Source organism: Dermacentor andersoni, chromosome 1, assembly GCF_023375885.2.
Source record: "Dermacentor andersoni chromosome 1, qqDerAnde1_hic_scaffold, whole genome shotgun sequence".
Lineage (NCBI taxonomy): Eukaryota > Metazoa > Arthropoda > Arachnida > Ixodida > Ixodidae > Dermacentor > Dermacentor andersoni.
Window position 1 is genome coordinate 411,036,701 of NC_092814.1, and position 16,008 is coordinate 411,052,708.

The 16,008-nt window shown below is 42.3% G+C and overlaps 1 protein-coding gene across 2 annotated transcripts in view; it reads right to left on the bottom strand.

Moving 5' to 3' along the window:
- The window catches only part of LOC126518639 (high choriolytic enzyme 1-like), a 205,700-nt gene that overhangs the window by 65,075 nt on the left and 124,617 nt on the right, over positions 1–16,008 (bottom strand). For both annotated transcript variants that reach the window (XM_050168423.2, XM_055064866.2), the window contains exon 3: positions 8,932–9,046. In XM_050168423.2, coding sequence (XP_050024380.1) covers positions 8,932–9,046 — 115 coding nt within the window. The remainder of the gene's footprint in view (positions 1–8,931; positions 9,047–16,008) is intronic.

A 16,008-nucleotide genomic window follows, 5' to 3' on the forward strand; every position in this document is an offset into this window, starting at 1 on the left:
ACATCTTAGTTGAAATCAAGAAAAAGAAATGGGCATGGGCAGGTCATGTAATGAGGAGGGAAGATAACCGATGGTCATTAAGGGTTACGGACTGAATTCTAAGGGAAGGAAAGCGCAGCAGAGGGCGGCAGAAAGTTAGGTGGGCAGATGAGATTAAGAAGTTTGCAGGGACAACATGACCACGATTAGTACATGACCGGGGTAGTTGGAGAAGTATGGGAGAGGCCTTTGCCCTGCAGTGGGCATAACCAGGCTGATGATGATTATACAATATTACTATAAAAAATAAAAGCAAAATTGGCGTACAACAGAACCTTTAAGATATGTAAAGAAGGAACAGAACGAAACAGAAAACTTTAATCGGCAGACCCAAATGAACATGGAGTAATATTATCAGTGCTAAAATTATACATATCAAAAATTTCAACAGACACAAAAAGCAAGAGGAAGCATTTATAAAAGGAAGCATTTATAAACAAAACGACTAAAGGTAACGGCAAGCATGTGAATAGCAAAACATAGGAAAAACAGTGATAAGAATAAATAAATAAAGCATTTCGAACCATAATTGCGTCAATGCGTCAAAAAGAAATCTTTAAGGGACTTTTTGAAGGCATAGAATGAAGTGAGTCATCTTATGTTTGATGGTAAGCGATTCCATAAAGATATGCCATAAAAAGATGATGTTAGCTTGCCATAATTGGTACGCACACGAGGAAGTAAAAAATTTCTGTTAAAGGCAAACCTAGTTCTATTGTAGTTATGTAAATCATTTAAGTCAACGAATTCGTAAAGCAATTGGTTGTTAGTCAACTTGAACTTTAACGTTAAGTAAGGGCCGCAATGTCTACGGTAAACGATTATTAGAGTTCTTTGGCGCTATAACTTGGAGCGCTGTGCCTGTGAAAATACGAGTAACCAGAAATTTCTTTCTTGTATGTAAACGCTTCTTCTTGTCTAGCCAAACGTAGTAACTCTTCCTTTAAAAAAAGTATTGTTCATGTAAATAATGTTCTTACTCCTATTTGAGCAGACATGTACTTGGTTGACATGTATTTTTGTGTAATGGACCAGCTACTAGCTACATAGGCTATTGGTCCAACTATTTCGTACACATTCCTTGAACTGTTTAAATAAAGCTCACTTTTTAATTAATTCATTGATTGAAATTTTGCTTTTATACATGACTTGTGGAAGGTTGCAGCGTAATCGCTGGTTCACGAGTTAGTAAGTACGAAATAATTCGTGTCGTGCATACAATCAGATTACACAAGGTTCGGTGCCAATACACAAACGATAAAAGTATCGACAACATTCCCAAAAAACTACGGATACATGCAGGCCTCTCCTGCGCTGAGCGATTACGTTTAACATTTGTCACCCGATGAAAAGCGGTCATCGGAGAAAGATAAACAAGTACACGTACGTGCCAATATTAATGTGCCATATGGATGACTGCGACGATGGCAGTGGCAGAGAAATGAAACTACGGAGGCATAAAAGTGGCAAGCCTCGAGCAGAGGGCGTTCCGAGGTGACAGTATTTAAGCAGGGTACTAATATTCGTACATAAAAATAAGGAAACTGGAAATAATGTAAAAGGAGGGACACAGAAGAGACAACGAAACAAATGAATTGGATGGGTGGTATCTCGAGAAAGGAAGAATGATGTTGACTAGAAGACTGAGCAGGAAAGAAGCCGCCCGCTTCCAGTTACTCCGTTACTCCCTGAAGGATCATCATACTTTTGAAGGAGGTTATTCTCTCATTATAACATTTCAATCTTGATGTCGGAAGAACTGCAAGAACCCTTTTCTACTCCATAAGACAGAGCACATTACCAGTATCAACCCCGGTTACCTGCGAGCTAGCTAGACCTGACACTTCAGACAAGAAGAGTCCTAATATTCACAGTAGTGGAGAAAAACATTGCACTAGGTCCAGATCAAGTGATTTGCGCCTCAATCGCCAATTTGATGGGGAGGCCAGCATTGCGGAACACATGCATTCGAGTAATCAAGTAAAAGTTCGATGAGTAGATAAGCACAATATGCCGCAGATTATCCCTAAACTTTCTGTCACTAATAAAGGAGAATGGAAAAAGAAACACCCGTTCACTGTTATGACAAGTGTCTCACCGTTATTCCATGGAACAGGGGTTTGATGGCGACACGGCGAAGCCATTCATTCTCGCAAGAAACTGACCCACATGCGAAATTCAACAGAGCAGCAGATCTCACGTGAGAAATAGAAAAACAATGAAATTATGGGGTTTTACGTGCCAAAACCACTTTCTGATTATGAGGCACGCCGTAGTGGAGGACTCCGGAAATTTCGACCACCTGGGGTTCTTTAACGTGCACCTAAATCTAAGTACACGGGTGTTTTCGCATTTCGCCCCCATCGAAATGCGGCCGCCGTGGCCGCGATTCGATCCCGCGACCTCTTGCTCAGCAGCCTAACACCATAGCCACTGAGCAACCACGGCGGCTATGAGAAATAGATACATTCATGATTAACCCATCAGCTTCAATTGGAACTGGCATATAAAAAAACTTTCTCTACAGGATACGCTGCTCTACTTTTGCGGAGTGGTGCTGTGGCCATGAACTCGAGGATGTTTAGCATGTTCTCGAATTTACGGAAAACCAGGAAAACTGGACGAGCGTACCTTTACTATGCACGAAATACTTGTAACATGGTCCGCTAGTAGCCTAAACCAAATGCGAACACCTTCTTAAAATACTTTTTAGTAGATACAGGGTTGGGACCCGCTGTGGCACTCGCCGTGGCACTCGCCGTGGTTGCTTAGTGGCGATGGTGTTGGTCACGTGGTCGCGGGATCGAATCCCAGCGGCATTTTCATGAGAGACGAATGTAAAAACGCCCGTGCACCGTGCATTGGGTGCACGTCAAAGGTTGTCAAAATAAAGCCCCCACTATGGCGTGCCTTATAATCATATCTTGGTTTTGGCACCTAAAACCCCATAATTGAATAATTTAGTTTAACAACACAGGGTTTGACCAGTGTTTCTGATAAATGGGGCGGTAAAGTGATAAATGAAGTTATGCTTCCTACTATGAATAGACTGAACTTTTGAAGAGACTACTGTGTTTGGGACTGCCAACCATATTAGTACATCGAGGAATTCTGCACCAACGACTAAAGACTTCCAAGTGTATTCCGCAATTCGGCAGTGGTAGCAACGCAAGTTAAACGCGGATTAAGCTCTCCGTCGGTGGCATTCTTTTGATATTGAATAGTATCTTTATTATCTGTTTTCATGTGACGTATATTTTAAATAATAAGTTATTTATTAATTTTTCTTGTACAACAGAAACGGAGTACCTAAAACACTTTCTACCTTTATTTCTTCACAAAAACCGATTTATAACAAAATAAAACCACCATGACTGCATTTCTTTTAGAAGACAGATATACTTACCCGGTAAAATGCACTGATTCTACACATTCATCTTCAATGATAATGTTAAGCTTCTAGTCGGGAGCTAACAATGTCTGCCACATGCGATGCAACCCATTTTTATCCTTCTATGAATTTCCTTCTCATGATCAGGGTTCGATGTGATTAGTTGACCTAGGCCACACAGACTCTTGAGGTTGACTGGCGATCCTGAACTCTTGTTCCCTTGCCGATGTATTCATCATTATATTTGTCTTCTGCATAATAATATTCAACCCCACTGTTACACTCTCTCTGTTAAGGTCCTCAATAATTTGTTGTAACTCGTCTGCAGTGTTCCTGACTAGAACAATGGCATCGTCAAACCGAAGGCTGCTGAGATCATTAATTAAAAGACTAGCGCAAATAACAGGGACACAGACAGAGAAGACGACAGGACGAGCGCTCGTCCTGTCATCTTCTCTGTCTGTGTCCCTGTGATTTGCGCTAGTATTTGATTAATGATGACACACCAACTAGCCCAGCTTTCTGCCTTGATCGCTGCTGAGATATTCGCCGTCGATCACACTCGTCGATCACAGGCGATTTTAACGTACCGTCCATAAACTGGAACAGTAAATTTCCGGACCTCTTATGCAGCATTGCCGAGCCTTTTGTCGATATTATCCTTTTTCATGACCTAACACAATTAGTTACCGAACCAACACGGATACAAGGGGAAACCATGTCTATTTTAGATCTTTTTCTTGTCAGCAATAGCATCCTTAATCGCAGTCCAAAAACGTATGTTCTTGACGGTATATCCGATCATAAGATGGTAAGCTTATATGTAGATTTAATTGTATAAAGAAAATCAAGAAATAGGCATCTATGGTACCAATTTTTGCGCGTTCTGATGATGTGAGTATATTGGACCAGCTTGATATCTCGTTTTCACAATTTGTTGTCCTCCTTGAGTGTGGGGAAATTTCCGCTGATTTGTGGCTTTTCTTCAAAAACCTTGTTTTAAGGTGCATACAAGATTTCGTACCATTCCGAGTGAAGTGTGTGCAACGCTCAAACCCATGGATGCCTAAAGACATTGTAAGCTTGGGACGAATGACGAAAAAGATCCGAAAGCAACTTAGTCGTAGTCCCTCCGAAGATACCGCGCAAAAACTTTCCGACATGCGCAGACAGTTAAAACACGCTATCAAAAATGCTAAGTTACATTATCACAGTGTAACTATGAAAAACTTTCTTCGTACATCCCCGGCAAAATTTTGTCGTCATTTCAAACAAAAAAAGAGCACGATATCGAATCTATGTATTGATGGTAGACGTGTTACGGAGCCATTTGCCACTGCGAGTTCATTGAATGATTACTTCTTTTCAGTGTTCGCGATAGATGACGGCAATCGGCCACACTTTACACTACCTCACGAATGCCCTGCTATAGGCGACGTATCAATAACTGAGGAAGGCGTTTGCTCGCTTCTTTTGAAAGTGGACAGTAAGAACTCCCCTGGAATAGACGGCATACCGAATACCTTCCTCTTTAGGTATGCCGAATGGTGCTCGAAATATTTAACCATAATATTTAAAGAATGCTTACGGCGAGCGGAACTTCCACATGATTGGAAATATGGGAGAATCGTCCCCGTTCCTAAATCCCAAAATCCATCACATTGCGATATACCGGCCTATCTCCATTTTATGCACATGTATGAAGACACTTGAATATGCCATTTTTAAACATATATCGAAGGTTCTTGAAAATAACAACCTGACCGATTCCAGATAGCATGCTTTTCGCAAGAACCTGTCAACGGTAACACAACTGCTCGAAACCGTTCATGATTTTGCCGCATCATTAGATAAGCAAAGCCAGGTAGACATTATATTCTTAGATTTCGAGAAAGCCTTTGATCGCGTGTCCCATCCTAAACTGCTTGTCAAAATGAAATCAATATTCAAGAACACTACATTAATATCCTGGATAGAAGCATATCTTTCATTGCGACAGCAGAGTATTTCCATCGACAGCATTAGTTCCAGTCCGGCCCCAGTTTTGTCAGGCATACCGCAGGGATCCGTCCTGGGACCACTGTTCTTTTTAATTTTTAATAATGACATTACTGAAGACATACCAGTGAAAACTAAGTTGCTTGCTGACGATTGTATATTGTATAATGTAATTCAGTGTCCGAATGACCGGGCTCTTCTAAATTCATCTCTATCTAAAATAGACCGTTGGTGTTCTGAGTGGCAAATGAAGGTAAATGAGGAGAAAACCGTATCAATGACAATATCAAGAAAACGGATTCCCCTACACTTCCAATATTCAATAAATGGCCACAGTCTTTCTTCAGTAGAGAGTTATAAATCCTTGGGTGTCATGATCACGCCTGATCTCAGGTGGAACATACATATTAACTACATACAAAAAAAGGCTATGATGAAGCTTGGGTATCTGAAACGTTCCCTACGTCAGTCGACAGAAGAAATAAAGTTACTGGCATATAAAACATTTATTAGGCCGGTTCTTGAATATGCTTCCGTCTTATGGGACCCATTTACAGAAGTAAATATAAGAAAACTCGAAAGTGTCCAAAGAAAATCAATAAGATTCGCCTTTAATTCATACAGCTGGCACACATCTCCGACTCAGCTGCTAGAAAAAGCTAATTTATAAACACTTCAACTAAGACATCATCGTGATAGGTTGAAATATATGTATTTAATATATCACGATAATTTGCGTATCAATAAGGAATTGTACATTCAACAGGTGACTCGTCGTTCCACACGAGGAAATCACTCGAAAAAAGTTAAAGAATTCGCCTGCAGAACCGATTGCTTCAGTAATTCATTTTTTCCTCGAACCATACGAGAATGGAACCGGCTAAGTGCACACATTGTCGAGAAACCCACCATACAGTCATTCTTAAGTGCTTTATAATTCTTCCATCAGCCTTCGATTTTCAGCAACACTTATTATCTCGCGACATATGCTATGATTCTCCCGCAAAATGCTTCGATAAGTGATGAATTACAGCGGTTTGTCATATCGAGCGACGCGCATACGCAGCTTGAATTGTCCTTGTTCTCATTTAATTTTTCCTTGTCAAGCACTCTGTCAATATATCATTGTACAATTTTATATCTGTAGCACGGGTTTGTATGCAAGCGACGTGCAAACTATCGGTCTTTCGCTGCTTTTCAGTGCGTAGTGCGAGCCTTGTGTAATGTGTTCTTGTCTTCTTATTTTTGATCATTTCTTCATATGTACTGTCCACTCCTGCCTATGGCCTTCTCTGAAGGCTGGCAGTATTTATCATATAAAAATAAATGATCCTTACTGCTTAGCCTTCCCAGTTCAATAGCTTGATTACTGCTTCCAAGCACGCAGTGAATAACATTGGAGAGATCGTGTCTCCTTGTCTGACCCCTTTCTTTATAGGTATATTCCTACTTTTTTTTGTAGAATTAAGGCAGCTGTGGAATCTCTGTAGATATTTTCCAAGATATTTACGTACTCCTGTCCTGTACTCCGTGATTACGTAATGCCTCTATGACTGCTGCTATCTCTACTGAATCAAATGCCTTTTCGTAATCTACGAAAGCCATATAGAGAGGCTTATTGTACTCTGCGAATGTCTCGATTACCTGATTAATGACGTGGATGTGATCCATTGTAGAGTATCCTTTCCTGAAGCAAGCTTGTTGCCTTAGTTGACTGAAGTCCAGTGTTGCCTATATTCGATTGGAGGTTATCATGTTGAACATTTTATATAATACTTGGAAGCTAATATAATACTTGGAAGTAAGCTAATGGGCCTATAATTTTTCAATGCTTTAACGCCTCCCGTTTTGTCGATTAGTATAATGTTTGCATTCTTCCTGTTTTCGGGGACCCGTGCTGACATATGGGGCAGAGACTTGGAGACTGACAAAGAAGCTTGGGAACAAGTTAAGTACCGCGCACTGTGCGATGGAATAAAGAATGCTAGGCATAACGTTAAGAGACAGAAAGAGAGAGGTTTGGATCAGTGAGAAAACAGGTATAGCCGATATTCTAATTGACATTTAGAGAAAAAAATGGAGTTGGGCAGGTCATGTAATCCGCAGATTAGATAAGCGTTGGATCATTAGGGTTACAGAATGGGTACCAAGAGAAGGGAAAGGCAGTCGTGCACGGCAGAAGGCACGGCGGAGCGACGCGAGGAGGAAATTCACAGGTGTCATGCAGCTGGAATGGGTTGGCGCAGGACAGGCTTGTTTGGAGATCGCAGGGAGAGGCCTTCGTTCTGCAGTGGACGTAAAATAAGCTGATGATGATGATGATGATGATGATATTTACCCTGAAATGTGTCCGGCCATACTCGCGGAAACACTTAAAGCCGCTAACCCACTCACAACGATGGCTCATACTTATCCGCTATGGTACTATCTTCTCGAGATATTTTTTATTTTGTCTAGAAGTCAAATCTACGAAGCCCGTTTTCACGTATAGAAGCACTACTGAAAATAATTCAGTACTTGAAATCGCGTTTTCTAACGTGAAAATAAGAAAACATAACTTTTCATTTTATCTGATACAGCGCATTACTTTGAAAGTGAGAAAAAGTTTGGCCAATCCAATTACTTTAAAAGATATTCGGCTATGAGTATTGATACATTTCTTCAATTTCAGCGCATCTGTACAGTGCGTTTATTTCTGCTTCACCGTCCACGCGCAGCGTCTCGAATGGAGGAACCGCGCAATGCGACGAGCGCCGTACGCGCACTTGCCGTGTTCGCCTAGATGTTCGCTCGCTTTCGGGCACAAGTTCCCCCAATGAACTCTCCAAGTTTGTTGCCCACGTCCCTTGCCATCCGCCTGCGTGCCAGCGGTCACCTACGTGACCATATTTTGTTGAGCGCACTGCGCCGGTGATTACTTGCCACACGCTGAGCCAGCGCACTTGGCGGAAGCCTTGACGCGACATTAATGTCGGAAAAGGTAGTGCGAGAGTAAACAACGCGTACAGCGAGGACGAAATGCAAAGTTTGGAACGTGCACCAAAGTGCTGCCATTCTTTCTTTATGTCTCGTGCGCGCTCTACGGAGCAATTCGTGAATCACCGGGCCTCCACCCTGGCATACAGTATAGTTTCGTTTTATTTATTACGTCGCCGACTCCAGCGCACATCAACACTCGACTGCCTCTTCTTCTTTTCCTGTTTTCTTCGCCTTACCGCTGTGCAAAGTAGTCAACCAGGCTCAGTCCTGGCTGACTTCCCCGACTGTCCTCTGATGCAGAAGCAAACGTTGCAGTGAAACAGCTGTGAGGTTTGCACAGCCTAGCTGTGTCGTACAGATCATCCAACGGATTAAAACCAATTCTGCAGCTTCGCACACTGTACGGCTAGCCGATCTGAACTTACAGAAAAGGTCCGCAGCCCGCAGCGAAGGCTTCCTATCAGAGCATGCCTCCCTTCCAACGGCTACATATAGGGGAAAAAATGCGTGATGCTGTCACTTACCGAAGGCAATCTCACTCTCATTCTCAGTATCAGCTTCGTATTTGTAGAACACAACGCCGTCAGGCCACGTAAGCGTCCTGTCGTTTACGACGGTATAGGTGGTGAATCGCTGCTTCTGAAAATATAGTACAAGATATTTTTCTTTCGTCACTACTAAAATATACACAATGAGACACGAGCTTACTAGCGTGGCAGTTTAGGCAAGTTGGCATTCCATGGCGAATCCTTAACACTACCGTAATTCACAACTAATGAAGGGAAAAAAAACCGGGAAGAATCTTCTTGTCTCCTTTAACTCATTGTCAATCACACTAATTAATGTTAAAGATATGAACTATATTAACGCTACCAAGAAGTTCTATATTTCGCATGCAGCTAGAGGAGCGGATGTCAAAAAGAGCTGCGTTTCCAGGCTACTTCCCTACCGCGCATATCAATAGAAAGGACACGTAACACGATCATCCTTTATATAGATATACTCTGCATAGGCCAGCACAGGTACACTACATGGAAGCAGCGTCACACAAAGGCGGAAAATGCAATGAAAAATGTACAATAAATGTAGCACACTACGAACATTGTTGACTGACTTGCAACACATAACAAAATACTACCGATTTCTACGAAACGTATACGTTCAGACACTATCTTTAACATGTATGGGTTCGAGTGTACAAAGATGAAAAAATAAAGATGTCCTCGCTATAAGAAACGCCCTCCTTCGAAGAACTGTAGAAGGCCGTGACCCAAGGAAAGTCTCTAGGGGAAACAAGCGGCTGTCTCACCTTGCAACTTTGTCACGGAGCTCCCTACCTTCCTGGGTCATAAAGTAGGCAGCCCAGCATTACATCACACGTGCTTTCCTCCAACTCATTATTTGTGCTCCACAAGGAATCGACTTAAATAACGAACATTAGAAACAAAGGTTACTGCAGGCTACATTCAGGCGAAGGAGGACGGCCGGTGAAGCATTTTATTTTATACTTCCCGGCACGCCCAATGTGAGCATATGTCCGAGACTTTGAAGAAACAGCGCATAGCTAGTAGTGCGTACATATTCGAACCTTTTCGAAAGAGAACTGAACGGCGGGGTTCTCGATTTGGCTCTCGAGTTTAATAGCTGCTATACATAACTGGCTGTCATCGTATCTCCGATATCAACTAACCCAACATTTTCATGGTTTTTTTTCCAATAGATGTTGCGTAATTTGCACTGAGACGGAGACGAGATCCAAAGGATTTGACAGATCAGGCGTTAATTCCTGCCTAATAGCGAATTGGTGGAAGGGCTACCGACTCGACGCTCTTCTCGAAATGTTTCGAAAAGAGGCGCCGCAACCTACGTGAAGAACGCATCCCGGGGTCACGATCCTGGCAGGGAAGACACTTGTAGCCATTGCATACCGATGGTAGGCAGTGACCAAATTTATTATCAAATTATCAAATAAAATGTTTATTTCCACCACGTAGATTACACATGGAGAACGGCGGAAAGAAAGCTGCCAGTAGTCCGCATCCCCACGTAATGAGCGGCGCTTGGGCGACAGCAATAAAAAGAAAGCACATTCAATAAGGAAATGCAAACATTGGATCAGTGCAGAATAAAAAAACACAATGGTCCGATATTAATAGATACCGGGGTAAGTAAAATCAGTTTTCTTCTTCTTCATACATAAATATAAGTTAAGCAGTGGAACAAATAAATAAATCAAACTTAGCAGATTGATAACGGCTCAACAGTGATGGCAAAGAATAACATAGGTGTTTCATGCCAGAGATCAAACGGGGTGCAATAGCATTCCAATATTCACCGCGTTTTTTAGCATAATATTGCTCTTTTCCTTCTAAATGTGCCAGAGTACTCAGGCTGTTTATCTTACGTCTCGCTTCATATGTAAATCTAGTACTCAAACGGTAGTGGTATAGTTTGCGAGCTGTGATGACATGCACTCTGTGGAAAAAAAACCTGCAGTTGTTATATTAAAACCACCTTGTACACATGGCGTAGGTATCGTTTCTGCATAACGTAATTTTTTGTAGGTTGGAGAGCGTAGTTTTACCCCAAAGCAGTTGGCAGTAGTTAATATGTGAATATATATATATATATATATATATATATATATGATAGCGTTTCCATTGAACGTACTCCACAAAGCCACTTTTATCTAAATATATGATCCTTCCTGTGTTTTGTTTTTACAATTATTGGTTGATGTTGTGCTACAAAGGTTTCTTAAATTTGGCATTGATGATACAATTCATCTGGCAAAACTTCGAGAGACTACAAATAATCGTCAGACCCGACATAAAGAAATGTGGTTCGTACACACCCCGAGAACCTCCTATGATGAGCAATCTTTATCTTATACATTACCTTGCTGTTAAACTTATTAGACCGACAAAATTTTGATCCCTCCAGAAACCGAAAATCTCGCATTAAAGGTTTTTGTCAACTTATTTTATTTGCAAGTCTAGTCCATGCCTTCTTATTCTCCTATTTATGTTTCCCACTGTTGTTTATGTGTGTTGATTATTTCTTGCCGCCTTGTTTCACTCTGTATTACTCGTTGCTTTGTGATGCTTTTTTTTTAATTTCTTGTGTATGACTGGCCGTCATCTTGCTGTTATGCCAACTTGGAAGGGGTCGGGACCTCGTCAAGCCGTCCGAGCTTTTAGTCCCGTACTCCTCCTTTTATAAGGAAATAAAATGATTCATTGATTGATATATGAGAGGCCTGCCTGACAGTCAGGAATTTCGACAAAATTATTCGAACACTTTCTATTCCTATTATTGAATGCCATGACTACTTCGATGCGTATTTAATTTAGTGATGTCGTTATTCGGTGCATTTTAACCGTGTTTGAGAGGTCATGATAACGACAGCTCTCTCGTAAGGCGCTGGCCCCTAGCGGATTTTGGAACATACGTCGTCGATTATCATAGAGTAGCACCTAAAGAATTAGCATCCACCAATGCTGAGCAGTCCAGCAAGTGGTTGCGTTTTGTCATTCCCAAAACAAACATAGTAAGCAATAAAGTAAAGAAAAAAAAACAAGCGGACAAATAAAGGAAAAAGCAAGCATAGGGACAGTGTTCAGATCCACAAATGTTAATATTCTTGAAAAATGGCTGACACAAATTTTCGAACTTGAAATTATCGTATCATTCGAGTCACCAGCATGAGTAGACACTTGCGAAAAAGCATCAACGACAAACGTTGCTGGACCATACATTAATTCGATTCCGCACAGGCGGTTTACTTCGAACTACAGCGCATAGCGATGCAGACGTGATTTTGCATTGTCCTGAGGCCCTGCGTGGCATCAGTCAGGAGTGCTCACATCACTGATCGCCAAGCAGGCGCTTCTCAAACTGCAAAGCGACTACTCGAACGACCCGTCACCCACCGTGTGGCACTCCTCGCGACTGCCTCGTCACGCGCTCCGTCAGTAAGCAGAGCAAGTACATCAAGCACACCAGAGACCGAGACAAAATTCACGCAGGCGTATACTAGCTTCCACGTAGGCGATAACAGCAGCGCAGGTGCTGCCTTCTTGGGTCACTGTAATCGACGACATACATCTTTTATCGCACAGGTAGTTTGTTTTTTATATAAAACGTCTTTCCGTTCGAAAAATGTCAAATTCAAAAATTAAACCTTCATGATGATCACAGCAGTTTACGATAGGTAGTCAGGCACTGGAAGTGGTAAGGGAATACATCTACTTAGGACAGGTAGTGACTGCGGATGCGGATCATGAGACTGAAATAATCAGAAGAATAACAATAGGCTGGGGTGCGTTTGGCAGGCATTCTCAGTTCATGAGCAGCAGGTTGCCATTATCCCTCAAGAGAAAAGTTTATAACAGCTGTGTCTTACCAATACTCACGTACGGGGCAGAAACCTGGAGGCTTACGAAATTACGAAAAGGGTTCTGCTTAAACTGAGGACGACGCAACGAGCTATGGAAAGAAGAATGATAGGTGTAACTTTAAGGGATAAGAAAAGAGCAGATTGGGTGAGGGAACAAACGCGAGTTAATGATATCTTAGTTCAAATCAAGAAAAAGAAATGGGCATGGGGAGGACACGTAATGAGGAGGGAAGATAACCGATGGTCATTAGGAGTTACAGAATGGATTCCAAGCGAAGGTAAGCGTAGCAGAGGTCGGCAGAAAGTTAGGTGGGCGTATGAGATTAAGAAGTTTGCAGGGACAACATGGCCACAATTAGTACATGACCGGGGTAGTTGGAGAAGTATGGGAGAGGCCTTTGCCCTGCAGTGGGCATAACCAGGCTGATGGTGATGATCATGATCACGTAGCTTTCTTCAAGTTTAGGCCAGCGCATATGTGGACAAGTCTACAGAGACCATGCGCTCCAGCTTTCTATACGACAGCAGTGGCAGACGCGATTGTTACAAATTAACAGAGAAAGTTAAAGATAAATACAAAGAAAGCGACTGGGTGATCTACGACTTCCAACTATTTTTCCTGAGTGGCACTATCATTATCACCAGCCTGGTTACGCCAACTTCTGGGCAAAGGCCTCTCCCATACTTCTCCAACTACCACGGTCATGTACTAATTGTGGCCATGTTGTCCCTGAAAACTTAATCTTTTCCGCTCACTTAACTTTCCTCAGCCCCCTGTTACGCTTCCCTTCCCTTGGAACCCAGTCCGTAACCCTTAATGACTATCGGTTATCTTCCCTCCTCATTACATGTCCTGCCCATAACCATTTCTTTTTGTTCATTTCAACTAAGATGTCATTCACTCGCGTTTGTTCCCTCACCCAATCTGCTCTTTTATCCCTTAACGTTACACCTATCATTCTTTCCATAGCTCGTTTAGTCGTCCTCAACTAAAGTAGAACCCTTTTCGTAAACCTCCAGGTTTCTGCCCCGTAGGTCAGTGCTGGTAAGACACAGCTGTTACACACTTTTCTCTTGAGGGACAATGGCAACCTGCTGTTCATGATCTGAGAATGCCCGCCAAACGCAACCCAGCCCATTCTTATTCTTCTGATTATTTCAATCTCATGATCCGTATAAGCGGTGACTACCTGCCCTAAGTAGATATATTCTGCTGCCACTTCCAGTGCCTCGCTACCTATCGTAAACTGCTGCTCTCTTCCGAGACTGTTAAACATTACTTTAGTTTTCTGCAGATTAATTTTTACACCCACCCTTCTGCTTTGCCTCTCCAGGTGAGTGAGCATGCATGGCAATGGGTTCCCTGAGTTACAAAGCAAGGCAATATCATCAGCGAATCGCAAGTTACTAAAGTATTCTCCATTAACTCTTATCCCCAATTCTTCCCAATCCAGGTCTCTGAATACCTCCTGTAAACACGCTGTGAATAGCATTGGAGAAATCGTATCTCCCTGCCTGACGCCTTTCTTTATTGGGTGACCGAATTGAAATTTGGGATTGGGCCAACTTGAAGTTTAATGCTGGGCGAAAAGAAAATCGGGCGTGGCCGACTTTAAATTTGGGGGTGGGCCAACTTAAATTTGAGGGTGTGCCAACTTGAAATTTGGGGGTGGGCCTACTTAATGTTTGGGGTGGGCCAATTGAAATTTGGGGGCCTGTTTACGAATGGTTAGACAACACCAGTGGTGTTTCTGCATATTTTTCATCATCGCAAAGTACGTATATTAATAATTGTTACGCAATACCCTTCAAGGTGAGCTACCACTCGAGCCTTCCCAGCCCACTGAGCTAATAATGTCACAGGAGTGCTCTCATTGTGACTACTGCGACGTTCAATGTGGAGATCCACAAAAACAAATCGCAGACCGAGCTGACCATTTTCACACCAGTGTCATCGCTCACACTACTCGCTCGTGCTAGACGCAACACAAGCTTACAACGGTCATATTTCAACTTTCAGTCGCACGCTAGTCGACACGTTCTCAGTGCACAATTTCGTCAATCATCTGGATAGGAATCATGCTGGATGTTTTACTATTATGTTGCGTCGTTTTTCACGAAAACCTTCTCCCGCAAAGACAGTACATTTTTCAGATTGACGAGGCAAGCTAGTATATAACTCATACGAAGCAAATGTATAAAGGGTTATAGTGATTTTTCAAAAATGAATATAAGTAAATAATATTTCAGATGGTATTGTTTCGACCGGGCATGACAATGATTTCTTCCCGCCTGTCACAGTGCTTTGACCGAAAACCTAATCATTTTGCTCGAACGTGTTGCCCCAATACTACATGTGCTGAATGTACAAAAGTGCGGTGCGTGGTCACAGCTTCAAAGCCAGTCTATTTTGTGTACTGTTGTTGATATTGTAGTAATGTGGAGTTGTCCTATTCATAAGAGCACAAAAAGAAAAAACATTTTACAGATAGTAGCTAAGCGCAAAGTACATTGGGAGATCTGAAACCAGCAATTATTTTTAATTTGCGGGTTAGTCTTCTTCGCTGGTATATCGCTGTCCGATCACTTCAACGAATTTTGTTTGTGTGCAACTGCAGCAAAAACAAAGATACTACCATTTCATTGTCAGGACCTTTATGCCCTCAACACACACAAGAAGGACACCGGATAATTGGCAATATCAGTTTATAAACTGACATTGTTTTGCTAATTTCAGTGTAGCATGGTGCCTGCGGGCGGAATATTTTCTTAGTATCAGTCCAGTGTTAGCAGTGAGCAGTTCGGTCTACCATTCCCATGAGGGCATACTAGCCATTGTAGCGCTTTATTGTAGGACAAGTTGAGTGCTAAAAACTTGGTGTGCCTTGTCCTTTCCGCAGGTCGTCCATCCATTCTGTTATGGTGACGATCAACGTTGCGTCCGTCAGGCCTCCTCCTCATTTTAGCTTCACCATCGCGAGAGTGGACAGAGAAAGGAAGCTTTCTTCACAATCAGCCCCAGCGGGATCCTACCACTCGTAACTGCTGCAATTTGCATTCAGTGGCTGGACATGCTAACTACATCCTTAGTTTCACAATGGCTAGAGCGCGCAGAAAAAGTAGAGCTTTGGTCGCTATCACTACCACGAATCCATGTCAATGCAGATAAAAGTACGTGCAGGGGCTGGGCATGCTAACTTCT